This window comes from Salmo trutta, chromosome 30, assembly GCF_901001165.1.
Source record: "Salmo trutta chromosome 30, fSalTru1.1, whole genome shotgun sequence".
Taxonomy (NCBI): Eukaryota; Metazoa; Chordata; class Actinopteri; order Salmoniformes; family Salmonidae; genus Salmo; species Salmo trutta.
Window position 1 is genome coordinate 30,438,169 of NC_042986.1, and position 27,849 is coordinate 30,466,017.

The following is a 27,849-nucleotide window of genomic DNA, read 5'->3' on the forward strand; positions in this document are numbered from 1 at the left end:
AAAGAAATGTCCTCTCACTGTCAACTGCGTTTATTGTCAGCAAACTTAACATGTGTAAATATTCGTATGAACATAACAAGATTCAACAACAGACATAAACTGAACAAGTTCCACAGACATGTGACTAACAGAAATTGAATAATGTGTCCCTGAACAAAGGGACACATTAAGTAACAGTCAGCATCTGGTGTGGTCACCAGCTGCTTTAAGTACTGCAGTGCATCTCCTCCTCATGGACTGCACCAGATTTGCCAGTTCTTGCTGTGAGATGCTACCCCACTATTCCACCAAGGCACTTGCAAGTTTCCGTACATTTCTGGGGGGAATGCCCCTAGCCCTCACCCTCCGATCCAACAGGTCCCAGACATGCTCAATGGGATTGAGATCCGGGCTCTTCGCTGGCCATGGCAGAGCACTGACATTCCTGTCTTGCAGGAAATCACGCACAGAACGAGCAGTATGGCTGGTGGCATTGTCATCCTGGAGGGTCATGTCAGGATGAGCCTGCAGGAAGGGTACCACATGAGGGAGGAGGATGTCTTCCCTGTAACGCACAGAGTTGAGATTGCCTGCAATGACAACAAGCTCAGTCCGATGACGTTGTGACACACCGCCCCAGACTATGACGGACCCTCCACCTCCAAATTGATCCCGTTCCAGAGTACAGGCCTCAGTGTAACGCTCATTCCTTCGACAATAAACGCGAATCCGACCATCACATCTGGTGAAACAAAACCGCAATCTTCAGTGAAGAGCATTTTTTGCCAGTCCTGTCTGGTCCAGTGACGGTGGGTTTGTGCCCATAGGTGACGTTGTTGCCGGTGATGTCTGGTAAGGACCTGCCTTACAACTGGCCTACAAGCCCTCAGTCCAGCCTCTCTCAGCCTATTGCGGACAGTCTGAGCACTGATGGAGGGATTGTGCATTTCTGGTGTAACTTGGGCAGTTGTTGTTGCATCCCGTACCTGTCCCGCAGGTGTGATGTTTGGATGTACCGATCCTGTGAAGGTGTTGTTACATGTGGTCTGCAACTGCGAGGACGATCAGCTGTCCGTCCTGTCTCCCGGTAGCACTGTCTTAGGTGTCTCACAGTACAGACATTTCAATTTATTGCCCTGGCCACATCTGCAGTCCTCATGCCTCCTTGCAGCATGCCTAAGGCACGTTCACGCAGATGAGCAGGGACTCTGGACATCTTTCTTATGGTGTTTTTTTGAGTCAGTAGAAAGGCCTCTTTAGTGTCCTAAGTTTTCATATCTGTGACCTTAATTGCCTACCGTCCTTAAGCTGTTAGTGTCTTAACGACCGTTCCACAGGTGCATGTTCATTCATTGTTTATGGTTCATTGAACAAGTATTGGAAACAGCGTTTAAACCCTTTACAATGAAGATCTGTGAAGTTATTTTGGATTTTTATGAATTATCTTTAAAAGACAGGGTCCTGAAAAAGGGACGTTTCTTTTTTTGCTGAGTTTATATCAATGAGTGTTTGCATTCTAGCTAACAACTGCTGCATCCAAAATAGTTATTTTGCAAAGATAACATGCATGCATTGGCGCACGCAGATGAATGCCTGTGCCCGGTCTAGTCAGTATGTTAGTCTGACATGCAAACCTGACCGGCTACATTGCATGTGCGAACATTGCAAAATAAATGTACACATACATGTTATTCAATCATTTCACCCACACCGCTCGTAGCCAAGCATTAAAATAGAACATGGTTCTATTTGAGATGCTCCATGCACTGCAAATTCCCTTATTTGATATCAGGAAGATACAAATTCATGTGGATGCTTGAAAGACAAACTAGGTGAGATGAATTAAAGATTGCTAACTTAAAACTAATTATCTTTCCCTTTTTATCTGTGGATTAATCGTCGGAGTGGAGAAACACATGATTTTGTATGACTCCGGCTTAAAATTCGAACCAGCTAAAAAGAGTGCATATACAGTACCAGTCAAAAGTTTAGACACACCTACTCATTCCACTGTGTTTCTGTATGTTTACTATTTTCTACATTGTAGAATAATTGTGAAGACATCAAAACTATGAAATAACACATATGGAATCATGTAGTTACCCAAAACAGTGTCAAACAAATCTAAATATATTTTATATTTGAGATTCTTCAAAGTACCCACCCTTTGCCTTGATGACAGCTTTGCACACTCTTGGTAAAATACCAAGTCCATATTATGGCAAGAACAGCTCAAATAAGCAAAGAGAAACAACAGTCCATCATTACTTTAAGACATGAAGGTAAGTCAATCCAGAAAATGTCAAGATCTTTGAAAGTTTCTTCAAGTGCAGTCGCAAAGATCATCAAGCACTATGATGAAACTGGCTCTCATGAGGACCGCCAGAGTAATGGAAGACCCAGAGTTACCTCTGCTGAAGAGGATAAGTTCATTAGAGTTATCAGCCTCAGAAATTGCAGTCCAAATAAATGCTTCATACAGTTCAAGTAACAGACACATCACAACATCAACTGTTCAGAGGAGACTGCGTGAATCAGGCCTTCATGGTCGAATTGCTGCAAAGAAACCACTACTAAAGGACATCAATAAGAAGAAGAGACTTGCTTGGTCCAAGAAATATGAGCAATGGACATTAGACTGGTGGAAATCTGTCCTTTTGTCTGATGAGTCCAAATTTGAGATTTTTGGTTCTAACCGCCGTGTCTTTGTGAGACGCAGAGTAGGTGAACGGATGATCTCCGCATGTGTGGTTCCCACCGTGAAGCATGGAGGAGGAGATGTGATGGTGTGGGGGTGTTTTGCTGGTGACACTGTCTGTGATTTATTTAGAATTCAAGGCACACTTAACCAAGCATTCTGCAGTGATACACCATCACATCTGGTTTGCGCTTAGTGGGACTTTCATTTGTTTTTCAACAGGACAATGACCCAAAACACCTCCAGGCTGTGTAAGGGCTATTTGACCAAGAAGGAGAGTAATGGAGTGCTGCATCAGATGACCTGGCCTCAACAATCACCCGACCTCAACCCAATTGAGATGTTTGGGATGAGTTGGGCTGCAGAGTGAAGGAAAAGCAGCCAGCAAGTGCTCAGAATATGGGGGAACTCCTTCAAGACTGTTGGAATAGCATTCCAGGTGAAGCTGGTTGAGAGAATGCCAAGAGAGCGCAAAGCTGTCATCAAGGCAAAGGGTGGCTACTTTGAAGAATCTCAAATATAAAATATTTAGATTTGTTTAACACTTTTTTTGGTTACTGTCACGGTTGTCGTCGGGGAAGGAGGACCAAAACGCAGCAGGTACGTGTATGCTCATCTTGCTGTTTATTTATCTTCAAAATGAACGTACAAAATAACAAAAACAAAAGAACGAACGAACAACTACAAACAGTCTGGCTAGCATAGGCTCAACACAGAACAATCACCCACAAATACCAAACACAAACACACCCTACAATATGTGACTCTCAATCAAAGGCAGATAGACAACACCTGCCTTCAACTGAGAGTCCCAACCCCAATTAACCAAACATAGACATACACTTACTAGACTCCACATAGAAATACTTAAACATAAACCAAAACCCGGAATTACTAAATCAACCACCCTTTTAACAAAAACACACCACCCTGAACCACATAAAACAAATACCCTCTGCCACGCCCTGACCAAACTACAAAATACAATTAACCTTATACTGGCCAGGACGTGACAGTACCCCCCCCCCCTTAAAGGTGCTACCCCGGAAGCACCTTAACAAAAAATAACCCCAAGCAACACCAAAAGAAAAATTCCCCTTTTCTAAAGGGAGGGAAGGGAGGGTGGCTGCCGTCAACGACGGCACTGTGCTACACCCCCCCCTCCCCAACCCACCTATTTCTGGAGGTGGCTCCGGCTCAGGCCGTTCCAGGCTGTCTGGGCAGTCTGGCAGCTCGGGACAGTCTGGGCAGTCTGGGCAGTCTGGCAGCTCGGGACAGTCTGGGCAGTCTGGCAGCTCGGGACAGTCTGGGCAGTCTGGCAGCTCGGGACAGTCTGGGCAGTCTGGCAGCTCGGGACAGTCTGGGCAGTCTGGCAGCTCGGGACAGTCTGGGCAGTCTGGCAGCTCGGGACAGTCTGGGCAGTCTGGCAGCTCGGGACAGTCTGGGCAGTCTGGCAGCTCGGGACAGTCTGGGCAGTCTGGCAGCTCGGGACAGTCTGGGCAGTCTGGCAGCTCGGGACAGTCTGGGCAGTCTGGCAACTCGGGACAGTCTGGGCAGTCTGGCAACTCGGGACAGTCTGGGCAGTCTGGCCACTCGGGACAGTCTGGGCAGTCTGGCCACTCCGGCAGTTCAGGGCAGTCTGGCCACTCCGGCAGTTCAGGGCAGTCTGGCCACTCCGGCAGTTCAGGGCATTCTGGCCACTCCGGCAGTTCAGGGCAGTCTGGCCACTCCGGCAGTTCAGGGCAGTCTGGCCACTCCGGCAGTTCAGCGCAGTCTGGCCACTCCGGCAGTTCAGCGCAGTCTGGCCACTCCGGCAGTTCAGCGCAGTCTGGCCACTCCGGCGACTGTTGACTGGCGGGCAGCTCCGACGACTGTTGACTGGCGGGCAGCTCCGACGACTGTTGACTGGCGGGCAGCTCCGACGACTGTTGACTGGCGGGCAGCTCCGATGACTGTTGACTGGCGGGCAGCTCCGACGACTGTTGACTGGCGGGCAGCTCCGACGACTGTTGACTGGCGGGCAGCTCCGACGACTGTTGACTGGCGGGCAGCTCCGACGACTGTTGACTGGCGGGCAGCTCCGTCGACTGTTGACTGGCGGGCAGCTCTGACGACTGTTGACTGGCGAGGCTGGGTTTACGCACTTGCAGGCTAGTGCGGGGAGCGGGAACAGGACGAGTCGGACTGAGTCCGCACGAGAGACAGGAGCTGGAAACCCAGGGCTATGGAGGCGCACAGCCGGTCTAGATCTTACCTCCTGCACAACCCGCCTTGGCTGGATGGAACTAGTAGCCCTGTACGAGCGGAGTGCTCGTACAGGGCAGACTGGGCTGTGCAGGGGCCTGATGGTAGCCGTGCGTAGAGCGGGAGTTGGGTAGCCTGGTCCTCGGAGGCGTACCGGCGACCAGATGCGCTGCGCAGGCATCCTCCTACCAGGCTGGATGCCTGCTCTAGCACGGCACCTGCGAGGGGCTGGAATCACTCGCACCGGACTGTGCGTGCGTATGGGTGAGATAGTGCGCTTCTCAGCGAAACATAGCGCTCTCCACCCCATACGCTCCTCCATATAACCACGGGTAGCTGGCTTCCGGCTCTTCCTTCACCTAGCCAAACTACCCGTGTGCCCCCCAAAAAAAAATTATTGGGGGTGCCTCTCGTGCGTCTCCCTCAGCGCGTCCATGGCCTCGTACCACCGCCTCTCTGCCTTGGCTGCCTCAATTTCCCACTGCGGGCGGCGATACTCCCCAGCCTGGTGCCAAGGTCCGGCCCCGTCCAGAACTTCCTGCCAAGTCCACTTCTCCCGCCAGTCCAACTCGAAATCCGTCTGCTCCTTCCTCTGCTGCTTGGTCCAATTTTGGTGGGTGATTCTGTCACGGTTGTCGTCGGTGAAGGAGGACCAAAACGCAGCAGGTACGTGTATGCTCATCTTGCTGTTTATTTATCTTCAAAATGAACGTACAAAATAACAAAAACAAAAGAACGAACGAACAACTACAAACAGTCTGGCCAAGCATAAGGCTCAACACAGAACAATCACCCACAAATACCAAACACAAACACACCCTACTATATGGGACTCTCAATCAAAGGCAGATAGACAACACCTGCCTTCAACTGAGAGTCCCAACCCCAATTAACCAAACATAGACATACACTTACTAGACTCCACATAGAAATACTTAAACATAAACCAAAACCCGGAATTACTAAATCAACCACCCTTTTAACAAAAACACACCACCCTGAACCACATAAAACAAATACCCTCTGCCACGCCCTGACCAAACTACAAAAACAATTAACCTTATACTGGCCAGGACGTGACAGTTACCACATGATTCCATATGTGCTATTTCATAGTTTTAATGTCTTCACTATTATTCTACAGTGTACAAAATAGTAAAAATAAAGAAAAACCCTTGAATGAGTGGGTGTGTCCAATTTTCTGACTGGCACTGTATATAACATGCAACTAATTGGATTTATGTCAACTCTCAGACACCATAAAAAGCATTTAATTTATACATTTATTGGCCAACAAGTGTTTAAAGGCCTTTAATGTTTAATTATAACATTACATTATTAAAAAATGTTATACACATCTCCAAACGCATTTTTTCTTTGTTTTAAAGCACTATTAAATGTTCTATGAATAATTTTTAGCATTTTGGCATTTTCTTTCTAGATTTAGAACATAAAACATTTATATAGCAAATATTACCCCTTAGGTCAGCAAATACTTCAATTGTTTAAGCATATTTTGCAATACAGTGATTTGTTTTTATTTTTGATTGACAAAAAGATTGATCTTCAGAGGGTTAGCCATCAGTGACAGAGCTGACAAGCCACTGACGTAGCTGACAACAGACACTCAAAACAGACATATTTTTGCCTCAAAAATAAAAGTTTAATCCAAACATTTGTAAAATATGTAAAAGGATTCATTTGAAAATCCCCAATAAAAACATCCATTCTATCAGATCTTTCAGTCTGGGTTGCCAGCCAGGCAACATTTAATCCACCTTGAAGAAAGGGAAAGGGAGATTGAAGGAGAGGGAGGGATAGAGCAGAATTTCGCAAACTCGTTCCTGTGGCCCCCTGCCCCCCAGGTGCACGTTTTGTTTTTTTGTCCTAGCGCTACACAGCTGGGGAGGGGATGGGGGGGGGCAGGAGCTGTTCTTTCAGCACCACCAGGGAAGCGCAACAGCCCACTCAAACTGTGTCTCAACCTTTTCTCATAATGCAATGAGGCCAACAAATACTTTAGATAGGCTGTAAAATAAAACACATAATAAGACACATAATAAAATAGGACTAGCTTACATATGTTGTTTTAAATATAGGCATACAGTATGGGGGAATTTTCAGAGGTTAACTCACCTGAAAGAGGCGCAAAATGTTGGCGACCATAATCGATACAGAACTTGCCGAGGCGCCAATGACTCCAACCACTTTCTCGGGCTTGACGAACAACGGCGGTTCTCCATTGGTGCACCTCACATCCGAAGTGTCCTTCTGTATCAAAGCCTGAACGAAAGTTAATGATTGTTCCAGCGCATATGTATCTCTCGAACAAGTGTCTAGCACCCGGGCGCCTAGGGTGATGTTGGGTAAAAGTTGATCGTCGAGGTTGATTTGATCCAGAGCATACAGCATAGCCTCAAGCCGATGGATCCCGTTCTCCTTTTTGATATCTCCACAAGGCACGCCGTCGGTCCCTCTGGTGTGCACGGGGAAGAGACCACCGAGGGTCAAATGTCCCTCAATCCTGATAGAATGGGGTGCGTAAACTTCCTGCGACAGCGCGAAATCCAACAACGTTCTCACCAAACAAAACACTATCCATAGAAAGCGAGGGTTCTGTTTCAGTCCGAAACCGTAACGAGCCATGATGCTCCGACAGCTGAGTTAGTTTTAGGGAAAAGGAGGCTGTAAATCGCCTGTTAGCACCCAAATGGCTGTAAAGTTTGTCAATACGAGCCCATTCCTATTACCTAGGAGGAGATTCAACAAGCTGCATTAAAAAAATCGAGACGCATTCGGTTCCTACTCAGGCAAACTGCGCCCATCGCTTGACTACCAGTGCTCGCTTAGCTTGTTGAATAGAAAAAAACCTTCGACAGGGATTCAAATCACTCAGTGAAACGAGGTAATTGACATACATTTGTCTGAAAAACATTAATAAAATAGTTTACGCATGGGTCCCACTGCCACAAAAATATGCATGACTGAAGGATATCACTTAAAGCAACACCTAGATCAGTCAGTTCACAGTAAAAGTAAAAGGGATCCGATCATAACTGAGAAAAATCCTAATTTATCTTTCACAGAATTAAAATACCGAACAGATCAAACAGCCTTTAAAAATGCTCTTTGATTTTAGATCCAGCAGAACTGGGTGACATCCTTTTCGCAGAGCCAAACTTCACATGAGCGCAGTGATGGATCTGGCGTGTCCGCTACGATCTGCCTGCTGCGTGTCGGTCGACCCGGAGTCCATATCATCACAAAATATCTCCCCAAATGAAACGCCTACAGTTGGTGGGCATTCAGACTCTTCGAACTGGACGAAAATGCAAACAATCTCTACTTCTTTATTTCCTTCTCCTCCGCCAAAAGAAAAAATCAGATATCCTACACGTAAGACAAATTAATGACTCACAGATGGACTCACCATGCACGATTAGTTTTCACCCGCTTTCCCTGAGACGTCATTCAAGCTGCTTGAAACCCCCCCGAGGTGAATCACTTTTCAACAAGGTTTCCAGCGATCACGATTACCTGTAGAAAGTCCTATTTTCGAGGTTTGGAAAAGTGTGTCAACTCCTCACTGTCAGTGCTTCGTCTTTACATTTCTCAGTCAAGGCTAACATTGTAAACCACAGTTTTTATTATATCCCTCTGATTGCGTGTAAGCGCCTTCGTTATTTTGCCTTCTTCACATTATCGTCATCGGTGCGCACTGAGCAAAGGAGCAGCCCGTTGTACATCACGCAGTCGTTCGGGGGTCCGTTGAAATCCAAAATCGCTCTCTTTTCCCCCCTCCCCTCTCGTCTCCCTCCCTTTCTCCACTCTCCATTCACTCTCCCTCTCATTACACACACGCACTCACACACTCCACCCACCTAATTATACATTTGCTTAAAAAATATATCAAATGGACACGATAATATTCAGCTCATCTGGGAGATTTTGTAAATCATTTGACAGTGCTGATTATGTAGACGTTTCACGAACAGGCTACAGTACACGACAGGAAGTCGATCCAACCGCGTGATTAGCCTACAATGTCAACTATTCTACGATATAGGCTTATTTTATAATAAGCGGCCTATTTGTACAATTTAAAACAAGAACTCTAATATTTTGATGTATCCAACATGTATTGCTCAGAGCACACTAAATGTTAGCCTACCAAACATGAAGGCCTACCCCCCTGCAAAGGAAATGTCAGAGAGACAGAGCATTGAACACAGACATTTTTGAAGGGTGCCAACTGGTCGCCCTGGCAACTCCTTCTCCACAAGACACTTTCTAATTCTTCTTTGCCATCCCCCCATGCTGTGACACCGGTAGTGAGGCATAACTACACCCTGGTTAGAATATCCTATAGCCTACCACCTAAAAGCTATCAGCACCGAAACCATGGAAACTCTAGCAGCTGGTTTCACGTACATAGATTACACCTATACCCTTGGACTAAATTCAGAGCGCGAATTACACCGTGACATGGAGGGGTCTCTACTGGGTGCCACGAAGCAGTTTTACAGGCCTAATAGTAAAGAAGTCATTTAAACGATAAAAATACAAATGAATTACCTTTTATTATCTGATTGTCAAACAAAAAAAGTAGGCTACCTGTGCGTGTTCGTCCACTCCAAAATAATTCCAGCATCCAAACAGTGCACTCACTGCATGTGCACTTGCTCCATTTTATTAATGGAAACGAACAACAGTTATAAAACACTAAAAAGTGTGCCTAATTACATTCGGCGATTGCGCCTTGCTGACAAATGTACCTTTTTGTAGCCTGGAATGTCCGGACACATGAAATGGGGCTGAAACTGTCTCAGAAAAAACGGCATTGGTCAACCTAATAAGCCTAATTTTACTAGACTGGGTTACAATGAACTTTAAATAGGCCTGCCGGTAGCTGGTGATATAGTGTGGTAGCCTAATGTGGTAAAAACATAAAAATACGTGGGTAAAATCCGATTGCCGGTCGCAGTGAAAAAAGTAATGCTCTCTATAATTTCAATGCATTCTAAGAGGGTAGGTCTACACCACTGCCGGTAGCCTACCCTCTCAGCCGAGGCAATTTTACACACATGAATACACTCAGGCTTCAGATAAAGCTGCTTTTTCCGCATTCAAAACAACTTGGAACTCTGAAATCGCTGACTCCGACTTTCCGAACTGAAAATCAAAGGAATTATTTGACTCGAGGTCCCAATTGTATTGAAAGCGCCATTAAGATATCAATGTTAACAGGTATATGCTGTCATCACACAACCACCGTTTATAAACAGACAAATAATTGATAAAGGCATTGTGAACATTATTTGATTGGAGTCTTCATAGATCCTGAGTCATAAAACACTATATTTATTTCCTTACATTATTTACATGTATTATTAAATGGATTAACAATTTAATTAGAATATTGAACTTGGTGCATTTCCCGAGATATCCAAGATCCAGGATTCCTACAGGGTTTAAGTTCAATGTTCTGAATCCTGGATCTTGGATATCTCGGAAAATGCTCTAAGTGTAACCATGCCTACGTAACATTTCATTATGTTTCGCCTTGAAAACGTTTTCATGGGCACACAAATGATAAATAATGTAGGCTCATGCACACTAGCGGTTCTGGGGGAGGGGCAGGTTTTACGTCCGTTATTAGACAGTGGCAACGATGATGATTATGAACATGGTCTTTTGCCTGCTAATGCCTGCAATGCAGTGAAGAAAACGATATGACAACAATAATGTCTAATGTAACTGGCCCCTCTAACAGTACAACTGGCCCCAGCTTGCAGTTGGTGCTTAAAGTTAGTGAGGGAGATGTGAGTCTCGAGCTTCAGTGATTTTTGCAGTTCGTTCCAGTCATTGGCAGCAGAGAACTGGAAGGAAAGGCGGCCAAAGGAAGAATTGGCTTTGGGGGTGACCAGTGAAATATACCTGCTGGAGCGCGTGCTACGGGTGGGTGCTGCTATGATGACCAGTGAGCTGATATAAGGCGGGGCTTTACCTAGCAAAGACTTATAGATGACCTGGAGCCAGTGGGTTTGGCGACAAATATGAAGCGACGGCCAGCCAACGAGAGCATACAGGTTGCAGTGGTGGCTGGTATATGGGGCTTTGGTGACAAAACGGATGGCACTGTGATGGACTGCATCCAATTTTCTGAGTAGAGTGTTGGAGGCTATTTTGTAAATGACATCGCCGAAGTCAAGAATCGGTAGGATAGTCAGTTTTACAAGGGTATGTTTGGCAGCATGAGTGAAGGATGCTTTTTTTCGAAATAGGAAGCCAATTCTAGATTTCATTTTGGATTGGAGATGCTTAATGTGAGTCTGGAAGGAGGGTTTGAAGTCTAACCAGACACCTAGGTATTTGTAGTTGTCCACATATTCTAAGTCAGAACCGTCCAGAGTAGGGATGCCGGCAGGTGTGGGCAGCGATCGGTTGAAGAGCATGCATTTAGTTTTACTTGCATTTAAGAGCAGTTGGAGGCCACGGAAGGAGAGTTGTATGGCATTGAAGCTCGTCTGGAGGTTAGTTAACACAGTGTCCAAAGAAGGGCCAGAAGTATACAGAATGGTGTCGTCTGCGTAGAGGTGGGTCAGAGAATCACCAGCAGCAAGAGCGACATCATTGATTGTATACAGAGAAGAGAGTCGGCCTGAGAATTGAACCCTGTGGCACCCCCATTGAGACGGCCATAGGTCCGGACAACAGGCCCTCCGATTTGACACACTGAACTCTGTCTGAGAAGTCGTTGGTGAACCAGGCGAGGCAGTCATTTGAGAAACCAAGGCTGTTGAGTCTGCCGATAAGAATGTAGTGATTGACAGAGTCGAAAGCCTTGGCCAGGTCGATGAATACAACTGCACAGTATTGTCTCTTATCAATGTCGGTTATGATATCATTTAGGACCTTGAGCGTGGCTGAGGTGCACCCATGACCAGCTCTGAAACCAGATTGCATAGCGGAGAAGGTACGGTGGGATTCAAAATGGTCGGTGATCTGTTTGTTAACTTGGCTTTCAAAGACCTTAGAAAGGAAGGGTAGGATAGATATAGGTCTGTAGCAGTTTGGGTCTAGAGTGTCTCCACCTTTGAAAAGTGGGATGACCGCGACAGCTTTCCAATCTTTGGGAATCTCAGACGATATGAAAGAGAGAGGTTGAACAGGCTAGTAATAGGGGTTGCAACAATTTTGGCGGATAATTTTAGAAAGAGAGGGTCCATCAGATTTTGTACCCCTTCAGAACCCAACATATTAGCTTGATTTACTCCAATGTTTGTAAACAATGTAAACACTAGCCTCAAAACATGGTTAAAACTATCATTTTGATATCATGGATGGTCAGTCCTTTGAGAGTGGTCACATTTCTCCAGACCCGTCCCTCAGCTTTTTACCGAAACACGGTTGGTGAAAACGCTTTGTTATTGTTTCAACTCCTGATTGCAGCTTTAACCATTCAATTGTATGTTGAAAATCTCAAATTGTATTATTTTTAAACAACTAAACCAGAATTGGGATTACTTTTAGCTTTATTAAATCTATGTCTTAGAAACCAACCCAATATTTAGGAAGCTTGACACTCAACGGGTATTGCATAAGTACTTAGTCCACACATACTGTACTGTAGCATTCTCATCTTAATCTCCCTTCGTTCACAAATTAGCATCAAGATACCTACTGGAAATAATTGATGTGTTTTTCTGTAATCTCACTAGCAAATGAGGCACTGTGCTCATCAACAATGGTGACACTGGCATTATTATATGCTTTCAAACTACAAATGGAATTTACCCTTTAACTATCAATGCATTATGGATCTCAGAGTTGCTGAATGTAATGGTTAGGTTCAGAGTTGCTGAATGTAATGGTTAGGTTCAGAGTTGCTGAATGTAATGGTTAGGTTCAGAGTTGCTGAATGTAATGGTTAGGTTCAGAGTTGCTGAATGTAATGGTTAGGTTCAGAGTTGCATATTATGTAAATTTTTGGCCACGTCTCAATCAGCTCAATTAAGAGATTAAAGGGTATTATCATGTAGCTGTAATTGAAACATGGCCTTTTGACGTTACAGGCATGAACGGACACATTTCCAATTAATTTAGCTCCAATAGAGATTAATTCAAGCCCAACTCTGTCATGTTTAGAATTTATCTCAGTTAGCCTCATTGGTGGCAGAAGCAGAATTCAATATAAAAATCAGGCTCAACTCTAAACAGCAGAATATATCTGTGGTCCAGGAGTAATCCAACTTCCTCTGCCATTACCCAACAGTGTAAATGCATCCTTGTGACTGCTGTTATGGAATAAAAGACATGATCACCCGCAAAATGTTTTACTTTCATATCCAGCACCTGCTCATAGCTATTGGACGTGTCTATTGTCTACTGTAGTTGTGAGAGAACGCTATCTGTATTAATCAAAGCAACACCATTCAACCCAGACCAGAGTTAAGGACAGCCTGCTGGGGAGATCTGAAGCAGGGAAGAGAGGGAGGAGACTAGAGGGAAGAGAGGCAGATGGTCTCCTCCAGTATGAATACACCAGTATGAATACAGGGCTGTGAGAAATGCAGCAACAGCCCCTACAAATGACAACCTGGGAGACTGCAGTCTATGCACGACACTAATTCCACTTCTTGGACCGTGTGGATGGATCCAGACTCGCACTTACACTGTCAACGGAAAGGTTACTTTTGAAAAATGGGTCCTGCACAGTGATTTAATTCACTGACTAACCCCAGGAAGAGGGCCCCTTCCCCTGGGAACCCTCTGTGATTTAGACTGAGATTGCACTTCAGTTTGGATCCTCTCTCCTTCCCTCTCTCACACACACACCAATGCGCGCACACTTATGCGCAAACACAGATATGCACTCATGGTTAAATTCAATTTCACCAGGAACAGGGGGCGAAGTACAAGTTACCAAGTGATGAGGCATTGCATCTGCCATGGGAAAATGCTATGTACAGTATAATGTATACATGATTACACACACACACGACTCCTATTCCGAAATGGCTTCCTAAAAGAGGCCTGAGCTCTCAATAACCAACTGTCAGGGTGTTTTGAATTTCAACAACAATAACCACTGTTACTTCCAAAATGTGCAGTTTTATAGGTCATCTCATGCTATTTCACACATTTTGCCATTAGGCTGAGAGAACATGTTGTTTTAGAGCTCAGGGATTCTTAAAAGATGGGACAATCTCAACTTTTTTCCCGCAAACATTATCCCATAGGTCTAGCATAGAAAAAGCTTTAACTGTTTAAGCATAGAGCAGTGATTCAAATATTTATTCAGAATATTGACCCCCAAAAAAGGGGGTTAGCCATCAGTGACAGAGTTGACATGCCACTGACGTAGTGGATACTCGAAACAGAGATATATCTGCCTCTAAAAGTAAAAGTTCAATATTTTGTAAAATAGGGAAAATTATTCATTTAAAAATCCCCAATAACAACATAACCATTCTATCAGATGTTTCAGCACTCTGACAGACTTGACATTAGACAACAATCTGATGGAGTTGATGTTTTACAGAGCTGACAAAAGTAAAAATGTCCTTCTTAATTCAAGTGGTATACACAGTAGCAATTTAGCTTCTCATCAGTTGCTCTATGTATGACTCTAAAACCTAATTAAATGTAACATATTTGAACCAACATTCATATTCTATCAGACAGATGGATTTGACAGTTTATGATTGTAACCATGGTGATTCCAATATTGTTTGTTGAAATCTATCAAAATCTATCTGCTACACCAGTGTCAATAACATGTCCTCTTAAAGGTGTGAGCCCCACTTCTTCAAGTCAATTACAGGTTGCAGACCTGTGTGGTCCTTTGAACAAGCATGAATCAAAGAACAACAAAAAGTCACCCTTCAGGACAGCAGCCAATACGGTTGGCTTTTTGACTGGCAGTGAGCACAATGGGGTCCGTCTGTCAAATTAATTAACCTGGAAAGCTTCTAATTCCCAGGCACATATGAACAGGCCTGGGTTTCCTTCCAAACCTCCCAGAATGTCGGAGTGATTTGTACGAAGTGCACACCATCATGTGTTTCGAGTCATACATATTCAAACCTGGGTTAGATGTTTATGTTCCTTCAATGTTAGGGCAGTATTAGATTAAGGCCATGAAGGTCACTGGGCCTTGTGGCTAATTATGCACCATCTGTTTTGAGGAACAAAATCCAGATATTTACAGCTTTTCACGCTTTGTTATTGTGTGCTTTATCTCAGTCTACTTACGGAGAAAAACAAGATATTAAGGGATACACACAGGTGGATGACACCCACACACACTTGTGGTGTGAAGGGTTACCCTTACAGAAAAAGCACATGATTTTTTAAGTGGAAAATCACTGTCACTTTAGTCCTAGTTATATGCACATACTGTATCTACCTCAACTACCTCGCACCCCTGCACATCCACTCTGTACTGTTACCCCTTGTATATAGCCAAGTTGTCGTTACTTATTTTGTATATATAATTACTTTTATTATTACGTGTTTTACTTTTCTATATTTTCTTTCTCTCTGCATTGTTGGGAAGTATGAAAGCCTGTAAGTAAGCATTTCACTGTTAGTCTAAACCTGTTGTTTATGAAGCATGTGACAGATACAATTTGATTCAATTTTGATTTTAAATCACATGAATTCACGTGAAATCAGGTGAAAATATGTTTAGGGAACATTTCACATGTGATCGCATGTTTTCACATGTAAAGAAATATGTGACAACATGAAATTACACATGTTGCCACATTAATTTCACATAAGATCACGTGATCACATGAAAATGTGTTTTTGGAACACTTCACATGTGAAAACGTGAAATTCATGTGTTTTTTTCCCCATAAAGGACAGCCTGGTTGCAGATCTGGATGGACTTTAGCCACTACCTGTACGCTGTTCATATGTCATATTATACTATATGTACTTTGTATGTACAGTATACAGTGCATTCGGATACAGCCTTATTATAAAATGGATTAAATTGTTGTTTCCCCTTATCAATCTACACACAGTACCTCATAATGACAAAGCAAAAAATGTTTTTTTTAGAAATGTTTTCGAATGTAAAAATAAATAATCTCAAATATGACATTTACATACAGTACCAGTCAAATGTTGGGACACACCTACTCATTCAAGGGTTTATCTTCATTTTTACTGAATGTCCTTGTGTGGCCCAGCCAGAGCCCGGACTTGAACCCTATCGAACATCTCTGGAAAGACCTGAAAATAGCTGTGCAGCTGCCAAGCTTGTAGCGTCATACCCAAGAAGACTCGAGACTGTAATTGCTGCCAAAGGTAATTCAACGAAGTACCGGTCAAAGTTTGGACACACCTACTCATTCAAGAGTTTTTCTTTATTTTCACTATATTCTACATTGTAGAACAGTGAAGACATCAAAACTATGAAATAACAATAATGTAGTAACTAAAAAGTGTTAAACAGTAGCAACCCTTTTCCTTGATGACAGCTTGCACACTCTTGGCCTTCCTTCAACCAGCTTCACCTGGAATGCTTTTCCAACAATCTTGAAGGAGTTCCCACATATGCTGAGCACTTGTTGGCTGCTTTCCCTTCACTCTGCGGTCCAACTCATCCCAAACCATCTCAATTGGATTGAGGTTGGGTGATTGTGGAGGCCAGGTCATCTGATGCAGCACTCCATCTTTCTCCTTCTTGGTCAAAAAGCCCTTACACTGCCTGGAGATGTGTTGGGTCATTGTCCTGTAGAAAAACAAATGATAGCTCCACTAAGCGCAAACCAGATGGGATGACGTATTGCTGAAAAATGTTGTGGTTGCCAAAATGGTTAAGTATGCCTTGAATTCCAAATAAGTGTCACCAGCAATGCACCCCCACACCATCACACCTCTTCCTCCATAATTCACGGTGGAACCAAACATGTGAAGATCATCTGTTCACATACTCCGCGTCTGACAAAGATACAGCGGGTTTCTTTGAAGCAATTTGAACATGAAGGCCTGATTCACTCAGTCTCCTCTGAACAGTTGATGAAGTGATGTGTCTCTTGAACTCTGTGACGCATTTATTTGGGCTGTAATCTGATGTGCATTTAACTCTAATGAACTTATTCTCTGCAGCAGAGGTAACTCTGGGTCTTCCATTACTCTGGTGGTCCTCATGAGAGCCGTTTTCATCATAGCGCTTTATGGATTTTGCGACTGTACTTTCAGTTCTTGAAATGTTCCAGATTGACTGACCTTCACATCTTAAAGTAATGATGGACTGTAATTTCTCTTTGTTTATTTGAGCTGTTCTTGCCATAATATGGACTTGGTCTTTAACCGAATAGGGCTATCTTTTGTATACCAACCCTACCTTGTCACAACACAACTGATTGGCTCAAACGCATTAAGAAGAAAAGAAATTCCACAAATTAATTTCTAACAAGGCACACCTGTTAGTTGAAATGCATTCCAGGTGACTACCTCATGAAGCTGGTTGAGAGAATGCCAAGAGTGTGCAAAGCTGTCATCAAGGCAAAGGATGGCTACTTTGAAGAATCTCAAATATAAAATAAATAATTTTTTTAACACTTTTTTGGTTAATACGTGATTGCATAAGTGTTATTTCATAGTTTTGATGTCTTTACTATTATTCTACATTGTAGAAATAGTAAAAATAAAGAAACCCTTGAATGAGTAGGTGTGTCCAAACTTTTGACTGATACTGGAAGTGTTCAGACCTTTTACTCAGTAATTTGTTGAATTACCTTTGGCAGCGATTACAGCCTCGTGTCTTCTTGGATATGACGCAACAAGTTTGGCAGACCTGTATTTGTGGAGTTTCTCCCATTCTTCTCTGCAGATCCTCTCAAGCTTTGTCAGGTTGGATGGGGAGTGTTGCTGCACAGCTATTTTCAGGTGTCTCCAGAAATGTTCGATAGGGTTCAAGTCCGGGCTCTGGCTGGGCCACTCAAGGACATTCAGAGACTTGTCCCAAAGCCACTCCTGCAGTGTCTTGGCTGTGTACTGAGGGTCATTTTCCTGTTGTAAGGTGAACATTTGCCCCAGTCTGAGGTCCTGAGCGCCCTGGAGCAGGTTTTCATCAAGGATCTCTCTGTGCTTTTCTCCGTTCATCTTTTTTATTTATTTATTTTTTATTTCACCTTTATTTAACCAGGTAAGCTAGTTGAGAACAAGTTCTCATTTAAAACTCCGACATGGCCAAGATTAAGCAAAGCAGTTCGACACATAACAACACATAGTTACACATGGAATAAACAAACATACAGTCAATAATACAGTAGAAAAAAAGTCTATATACATTGTGTGCAAATGAGGTAAGATAAGGGCGTTAAGGCAATAAATAGGCCACCACGGTGGCGAAGTCATTACAATATAGCAATTAAACACTGGAGTGATAGATGTGCAGAAGATGAATGCGCAAGTAGAGATACTGGGGTGCAAAGGAGCAAGATAAATAAATAAATAAATACAGTATGGGGATCAGGTAGTTGGATGGGCTATTTACAGATGGGCTATGTACAGGTGCAGTGATCTATGAGCTGCTCTGACAGCTGGTGCTTAAAGTTAGTGAGGGAGATATGAGTCTCCAGCTTCAGTGATTTTTTGCCGTTTGTTCCAGTCATTGGCAGCAGAGAACTGGAAGGAAAGGTGGCCAAAGGAGGAATTTTTCTTTAGGGGTGACCAGTGAAATATACCTGCTGGAGCGCGTGCTTCGGGTGGGTGCTGCTATGGTGACCAGTGAGCTGAGATAAGGCGGGGCTTTACCTAGCAAAGACTTGTAGATGACCTGGAGCCAGTGGGTTTGGCGACGAGTATGAAGCGAGGGCCAGCCAACGAGAGCGTACAGGTCGCAGTGGTGGGTGGTATATGGGGCGTTGGTGACAAAACGGACGGCACTGTGATAGATTGCAACCAATTTGTTGAGTTGAGTGTTGAAGGCTATTTTGTAAATGACATCGCCGAAGTCGAGGATCGGTAGGATGGTCAGTTTTACAAGGGTATGTTTGGCAGCATGAGTGAGGTATGCTTTGTTGCGAAACAGGAAGCCGATTCTAGATTTAATTTTGGATTGGAGATGCTTAATGTGAGTTTGGAAGGAGAGTTTACAGTCTAACCAGACACCTAGGTATTTGTAGTTGTCCACATATTCTAAGTCAGAACCATCCAGAGTAGTGATGCTGGACGGCGGGCAGCGATCGGTTGAAGGGCATGCATTTAGTTTTACTTGCATTTAAGAGCAGTTGGAGGCCACGGAAGGAGAGTTGTATGGCATTGAAGCTCGCCTGGAGGTTAGTTAACACAGTGTCCAAAGAAGGGCCAGAAGTATACAGAATGGTGTCGTCTGCGTAGAGGTGGGTCAGAGAATCACCAGCAGCAAGAGTGACATCATTGATGTATACAGAGACGAGAGTCGGCCCGAGAATTGAACCCTGTGGCACCCCCATAGAGACTGCCATAGGTCCGGACAACAGACCCTCCAATTTGACACACTGAACTCTATCAAAGAAGTAGTAGGTGAACCAGGTGAAGCAGTCATTTGAGAAACCAAGGCTGTTGAGTCTGCCGATAAGAATGTTGGCCAGTTCGATGAATATGGCTGCACAGTACTGTCTCTTATCGATGTCGGCTATGATATCGTTTAGGACTTTGAGCGTGGCTGAGGTGCACCCATGACCAGCTCTGAAACCAGATTGCATAGCGGAGAAGGTACGGTGGGATTCGAAATGGTCGGTGATCTGTTTGTTAACTTGGCTTTCGAAGACCTTAGAAAGGCAGGGTTGGATAGATATAGGTCTGTAGCAGTTTGGGTCTAGAGTGTCTCCCCCTTTGAAGAGGGGGATGACCGCGACAGCTTTCCAATCTTTGGGAATCTCAGACGATACGAAAGAGAAGTTGAACAGGCTGGTAATAGGAGTTGCAACAATTTCGGCAGATAACTTTAGAAAGAGAGGGACCAGATTGTCTATCCCTGCTGATTTGTAGGGGTCCAGGTTTTGCAGCTCTTTCAGAACATCAGCTATCTGGATTTGGGTGAAGGAGAAATGGGGGAGGCTTGGGGCGAGTTGCTGTGGGGGGTGCAGTGCTGTTGACCGGAGTAGAGTTGGCCAGGTGGAAAGCATGGCCAGCTGTAGAGAAATGCTTATTGAAATTCTCAATTATATTGGATTTATCGGTGGTGACAGTGTTTCCTAGCCTCAGTGCAGTGGGCAGCTGGGAGGAGGTGCTCTTTTTCTCCATGTACTTTACAGTGTCCCAGAACTTTTTAAGTTTGTGCTACAGGATGCAAATTTCTGTTTGAAAAAGCTAGCCTTAGCTTTCCTAACTGCCTGTGTATATTGGTTCCTAACTTCCCTGAAAAGTTGCATATCACTGGGGCTGTTCGATGCTAATGCAGTACGCCACAGGATGTTTTTGTGCTGGTCAAGGGCAGTCAGGTCTGGAGTGAACCAAGGGCTATATCTGTTCCTGGTTGAAAATGTTTTGAATGGGGCATGCTTATTTAAGATGGTGAGGAAGGCACTTTTAAAGAATAACCAGGCATCCTCTACTGACGGGATGAGGTCAATATCCTTCCAGGATACCCGGGCCAGGTCAATTAGAAAGGCCTGCTCGCTGAAGTGTTTTAGGGAGCGTTTGACTGTGATGAGGGGTGGTTGTTTGATCACAGACCCATTACGGATGCAGGCAATGAGGCTGTGATCACTGAGATCTTGGTTGAAGACAGCAGAGGTGTATTTAGAGGGCAAGTTGGTTAGGATGATATCTATGAGGGTGCCCGTGTTTACGGATTTGGGGTTGTAACTGGTAGGTTCATTGATAATTTGTGTGAGATTGAGGGCATCAAGCTTAGATTGTAGGATGGCCGGGGTGTTAAGCATGTCCCAGTTTAGGTTACCTAGCAGCACGACCTCTGAACATAGATGGGGGCAATCAATTCACATATGGTGTCCAGGGCACAGCTGGGGGCAGAGGGTGGTCTATAGCAAGCGGCAATGGTGAGAGACTTGTTTCTGGAAAGGTGGATTTTTAAAAGTAGAAGCTTGAATTGTTTGGGTACAGACCTGGATAGTAAGACAGAACTCTGCAGGCTATCTCTGCAGTAGATTGCAACACCACCCCCTTTGGCAGTTCTATCTTGTCGGAAAATGTTATAGTTAGGGATGGAATTCCCATGGGTTTTGGTGGTCTTCCTAAGCCAGGATTCAGACACGGCTAGGACATCCGGGTTGGCAGAGTGTGCTAAAGCAGTGAATAAAACAAACTTAGGGAGGAGGCTTCTAATGTTAACATGCATGAAACCAAGGCTTTTACAGTTACAGAAGTCAACAAATGAGAGCACCTGGGGAATGGGAGTGGAGCTAGGCACTGCAGGGCCTGGATTCACCTCTACATCACCAGAGGAACAGAGGAGGACTAGGATAAGGGTACGGCTGAAGGCTGTAAGAACTGGTCGTCTAGTACGTTCGGAACCGAGGGTAAAAGGAGCAGGTTTCTGGGCGTGATAGAATAGATTCAAGGCATAATGTACAGACAAAGGTATGATAGGATGTGAATACAGTGGAGGTAAACCTAAGCATTGAGTAATGATGAGAGAGATATTGTCTCTAGAAACATCATTTAAACCACCATGCTTCACTGTAGGTATGGTGCCAGGTTTCCTCCAGATGTGACGCTTGGCATTCAAGCCAAAGAGTTCAATCTTGGTTTCACCACACCAGGGAATCTTGTTTCTCATGGTCTGAGAGTCTTTAGGTGCCTTTTGGCAAACTCCAAGTGGGCTATCATGTGCCATTTACTGAGGAGTGGCTTCCATCTGGCCACTCTACCAAGGCCTGATTGGTGGAGTGCTGCAGAGATGGTTGTCCTTCTGGAAGGTTCTCCCATCTCCACAAAGGATCTCTACAATAGAGCTCTGTCAGAGTGACCATCGGGTTTTTGGTCACCTCCCAGATCAAGGTCCTTCTCCCCTGATTGCTCAGTTTTGCCAGCTCTAGGAAGAGTCTTGGTGGTTTCAAACTTCTTCCATTTAAGAATGATGGAGGCCACTGTGTTCTTTGCGACCTTCAATACTCCATAAATGTTTTGGTACCCTTCCCCAACTGTGCCTTGATACATTCCTGTCTCGGAGCTCTACGGACAATTCCTTCGACCCCATGACTTAGTTTTTGCTCTGACATGCACTGTCGACTGTGGGACCTTATATGGACAGGTGTGTGCCTTTCCAAATCATGTCCAATCAATTGAATTTACCACAGGTGGACTCCAATAAAGTTGTAGAAACATCTCAAGGATGATCAATGCAAACAGAATGCACCTGAGCTCAATTTCGAATCTCATAGCTAAAGGTCTAAATACTTATGTAAATACAGTATTTGTTTATTTTTCATAAATAGTCAAAAAAAATGTTTTAATCAATTTTAGAATAAGGCTGAAATGTAACAAAATGTGCAAAAAGTCAAGGGGTCTGAATCCTTTCTGAAGGCACTGTATGAATGAAAGAGGAGTTACAACAGATCTACAAGGCAATGAGTCACCCTCAGGAAATGTAAAGCACTTTGAGTTTAAACCTCTTGTTTAACTATTGCATTTCCACAGCAAGGTCTACCTGTAAGCATAGTATGTGAAGACAGATCCCTAGCTCTTCTCCTTGTTTACACCTGGAGTATAACAGGTGCTCTCCAGGAATGATAATTGAGACTCTCTACACTCTCAATTATCCTAGTGATCCATCTGTCATACCTGCTCCTCTCCAATTATGTCTTTGTAGTCTGCTGGCATGTGCCCAGTGCTCAGCCAAAGCCTCACAATGTGACAGAGAGGTACAGAGATACAGGTGTAGGATCTTAATTTGACCAGTTTCTCACACGTCTGACATTTTTAAACCTTGAATACACAGTTTGCGGTTTGCTGTACAGGACATTTCCTGCCACAACAGTGTGATCAAATTAAGATCCTTAATCTGTATTGGATTAAACACTACAGACCATTGGAAGATAGGGGTACAACAGTGGCTCAGTGATAAGCGTCTAAACTTCACCTTTCACTACTACATCAACCAATGTGATGCACCAACCTGGGTGATGGACAGCAGCCATTTTGTGCTTGAACATTACCCACAAATCAGCCATTGTGACAGAGAGGTGAGGAGTGGCAGTCTGCAGCCAAGAGTTATTAGATGGCAGTAAGTGTTTGGAGCTAGGTTTGGAACTCAGCCAAGCCACTGAGGCTAACACCCCAGCTCTGGCAATAAGTGTGATGGGATATGTAGTGACCACAGACCAGTCAAGTGGACATTGGGTTAATGTTTCAGCAGTCTCATTTGTCGCACCAGTCAAAAGGTTTCTCTGTCCATAACAACCGATTTAGGATCAGCACCCTCTCATCCAAGTCCTGTCCATAACTACAAAAAAACAGCTGATTGGTACATTATGACCTACAGTACAGCATGCCAGTGAAAATACCTAGAAACAAAAATATTTGCTGTTTTCCTTTTATTGTTGCCATGGCAATAACAGTCTCTCCTGATTGGGGAAAAGGAGGGTGATGCAGTAAAAGGAGTCAATGGAGCATAGTCATTCCACTGACCAGATTGGCGCACTTTCAACAAATCTGTCCTAACAAAGTGGATATTCGTCAAATCCGTCATGTGCTGACATTGGATATACAGTATTTGGTTGTTTTCGCTGCATAACATGTAGAAGCTGTCTCTCTTCAGGTTTAGAAGTGACTGCTAAATGCTATCTCCAGTTCATATAAGCTGGTTAGCATAGCTAACATACAGAAATCGTTGATGGTAGTCAAAGTTGTTTTTAATTTTAATGTAGGTGATTGGTAACGATGACATGAACATGTGTTGGGGTTGACATCCATACAAGCATTATTCTCAGATTTTGACCTCAACATCATGTGAAATACACATATAAACAACAGCCTAAATGTAGATACATTTTGCTAGGGGGCAATGAGGAGACTTAGGATCTTTCCCCCACGCTTTTCCATGGCAAATCCATTGTTTTGGTCGAGTTCGATTGACCTCTTTACCACATTTATTGTTGCGATAACGAGCGGCAAAGTATTATGACTGACAGTGGAACAACCGGGAGGTTCTGACCTTCCACTCACTCAGTTCTAGAATCTTCTGGGGTTATTTTAGTGAGTGATTGGGCCTTTATTACTATGACTAACCTATGTAGTCCAGCGGGTGCAATGATAAGCGGAGGCAGTTGCTGTGTCTGCAGTGATATTTGGCGAGAGGGACGATGTCACACATTTGATTGTGATAGCAAACGCCCCTGGCATTGTGTCGGTTAATTACCTGCACTTCTAAGTAGCTGTGTTCCTGGGTCTGAGTTATTTTATCAGGAAGCGTTTATAGAATATTATAATTGAGGACATTTGTTAACGGTCTTTGTCAATGATTCATAATCATCCTTGTGTGTATGTGGGTTTAGAGGTTGTGGCACAACTGTTGTCACCTATACAAAAGAGAAAGTACTAAAGCTCCACTAATCCCCTGTCTAATCATATGATAGTGTCATTTTAATGGCGCCATTGTAATGTTGTCTGTTTTGATGTGGAATTTGGAAACGTGAAGGCTGTACAGAGACAGTACAGGAAGTACAGACAATCTCCTCAACAATCCCAGTTAGAGCAGGAACATGTGTTTTACCAACCAGAGGTGAAACACGCAGCTTCATGTCTGACTTGTAATAGTGGCAGGGAGCTATGTAACCCAAGACGCAGAGAATAAAAACAGTACCGACAAGTGTCTGGAATGAAACACATTTTCCTAATCTTTTCTTCTCTGCGATGATTGCTATTCTCCTTCCACAACGGATAGGTTTGAAGCAGCTTTATGCTTTTAACAAAGGCTTGTTTAAAATGAAATTGGCAGTTCTACATCCTCTTATACTTTGTTTTGGGGACGAAATCTGTCTCTCTTACACAACTACTGTTTTCCTACAAGCTAGAATTTGTGTGAGTATAAATGACTATGTAGAATATCCACATTTTCAGATTGACTGCATTGTTCAACATCATGTATTGTAACATTGCTTAATACATATTTACAGTATGAAAGATAGAAAATGTGGGCATTCTGCCTTCAACATCATATAGGCCTACATAGAAATGTTTCTAGTCTAATGCATTTGTAACATTGTTCATTACACATAGCATACAGAATGTGCACATTCTTTCCTTTTCTAAATGAACTGTGATGTTCAGCACATGTTTATCTACAATGGCTCATTACCATACAGAGGATGGAATTAAACACTACGGTTGAGGCCAGACCTACTTATTCCAGCTAGGTGCCCCAGGTTTATTCTTTCCCCACAGACCCCCACTGGCAGCGCTTTGCTTGGGTTGGCTTCCTGCTGACGAACCATTCATCAAACACATGAATTAATCTCTCGTACTCGTTAGAAGGAAATTAACTCTGTTACAAATGACCTCACAGACATTTCGCATAAGGTGGGAAAATAAATCACCACCTTTACGTATGGATGAGTAACACCCACTAAAATCTGCACTTATGGCAGCAGCCGTATATACTATCAATACCAGCATATACCTTACTTAGTGCAAGTTCTACTACTACTGGAGAGTAGACTTACATTCTTCACATTTTTGGTTATTTCCTACCTGATGCAACTAATCGAAGTTAGTTGAATCAGGTGTGTAAGTATTGAGGTAAAAATCTGCATTGATGCTTCACCATTAGAGAGACCCCAGGTTATTTCCATGGTTAAACAGAGGGAAGCTCTTCAGGCCAGCAGGGGACAGGTCTGGTCTGAGCCAGAGTTATCCCTAGGGTCGGTCTGTCCAGTGAGCTCAATGCTTCAGTGGTCCCCAACTCCCCCTGTCCTCTTGTCTCCCCAGTCCCTCTTAACAATAAATCCCACAGGAGCACAGCGGCTGGAACGCTGTGTCACACGAGGGTAATATTCCCCCAGCGACTTTCCCGTTTCACTGCCTGCATACACAATGGGTATCTGAGCCATTCCACATGATCATCCCTAATAAGTGGAGAAATATGAGGTGGAGGATGGTACTACGTGTTCAGTACCCAAGTCCCTGCGGATTAAAATATGCACGTATTTCTTTCGAGGCAATGTCAGAGAAATGGGAGAGGTCACAGGAAGGTCAGGGTTTCCGATCCCCTGGTGATTTCTCACTTATACTCACACAACCTTATATTATCATGTCTCATTGACTCACACCATAGCACAGGCAAGGAAACACAGATATGTATAGAGATGCAGGGAGAACCAGGAAGACGCACAGGAAGAGCCCTCTGTGTTTCCAACGTTGTCAGAGAAATCTGAGCTAAGGCAACTAACTGATTGTGTACTGAATAATTTTATGCCTGCTTGACAGAATGTGTGTGTAAGAGAATGATCTGCTTTGTCTTCACAGGGCACAGTAGAGACTGGGACTTCCAGGGTTGCTCTGGGATTGAATAAAGCCCAGTTCATTTGCTACATGTCACGTTTTAGTACATTGTTTGAGACAATCCCTCATATTTCATCAGTGGGCCTGAATGGGAGTTTTATATCTTGCCTATTTCTTCCACCTTTCAGCTCTCTTTAAGCTCCTCCATGTCGTGTCATAAGTTGTTTTTTTCTGCTTTTAGAATATCCCTTTTTTTCTTTCAAAGTGAAAATCTAATCTATAAATCAAAGGCAATGGGAGAGAAAGACGAGGAGTGAATGACATTTCAATCCGCTTCCAGTCTCCATAGCTTCAGAGGGAGAAATAAACAGGAAATTAAAATGGAATTCATAACCATGCAGACATAATGCAGGCTCCTTTCAGAAAATTGCAAGCAGGTGCCCTTCTTACGGCTGATTCTCACTTTCTATTCTATTCAGAATGGATTCTATTCTCTCTTATTCTTTTCCCTGGGAAGTGGCAGGAAAAAATGTTTTAAGAAATGGCAGAAATGTGCTTAGAATGGCTTTCATTCAGTTATAATTCCCTGAGCCAGAAATTAAGAATACCAACAGTAAACAAAATCAATGAACAATATTGGATTTTAAGTAAAAAAAACTACAACAATGCCTCGGCTCACAGTCGGCATTCCAATTCATCCTAAAGGTGTTCGATGGGGTTGAGGTCAGGGCTCTGTGCAGACCAGTCAAGTTCTTCCACACTGATCGACAAACCTGTATGGACCTCGCTTTGTGCACGGTACATTGTCATGATGAAACAGGAAAGGGTCTTCCCTCAAACTGTTGCCACAACGTTGGAAGCACAGAATCGTCTAGAATGTCATTGTGTGCTGTAGTGTTAAGAAATCCCTTCACTGGAACTAACGGGCGTAGCCCAAACCATGATAAACAGCCCCAGACCATTAATTCTTTCTCCAGCCAACTTTACAGTTCGCACTATTTATTGGGTCAGGTAGCGTTCTCCTGGCATAGCCAAACCCAGATTCGTCCGTCGGACTGCCAAATGGTGAAACATGATTCATCACTCCAGAGAATGTGTTTCTACTGGCAGCTAGCTTTACACCACTCCAGTCGACGCTTGGCATTGCCCGTGGTTACCTTAGGCTTGTGTGCGGCTCCTCGGCCATGGAAACCCATTTCATAAAGATTGTGACGAACAGTTCTTGTGCTGACGTTGTTTCCAGAGGCAGTTTGGAACTTGGTAGTGAGTGTTGCAACCAAGGACAGATGATTTTTACGCGCTATGCGCTTCAGCACTCGGCGGTCCCGTTCTGTGAGCTTGTGTGGCCTACCACTTCGCGGCTCAGCCGTTGTTGCTCCTAGACATTTCCACTTCACAATAACAGCCCTTACGGTTGACTGGGGCTGCTCTAGCAGGGCAGAAATTTGACGACCTGTTTTGTTGGAAAAGGTGGCATCCTATAACGGTGCCACATTGAAAGTTACTGAGCTCTTCAG

General features: G+C 43.9%; 1 protein-coding gene across 1 annotated transcript in view; it reads right to left on the reverse strand.

Annotated features, from left to right (window-relative positions):
* LOC115168490 (metabotropic glutamate receptor 7) overlaps positions 1 to 8,710 on the reverse strand; it is a 140,765-nt gene extending 132,055 nt beyond the window's left edge. The window contains exon 1 of the mRNA XM_029723829.1: positions 7,058 to 8,710. Coding sequence (XP_029579689.1) covers positions 7,058 to 7,567 — 510 coding nt within the window. The 5' untranslated portion in view covers positions 7,568 to 8,710. The remainder of the gene's footprint in view (positions 1 to 7,057) is intronic.
* Between the last annotated feature and the right edge of the window lie 19,139 nt (positions 8,711 to 27,849).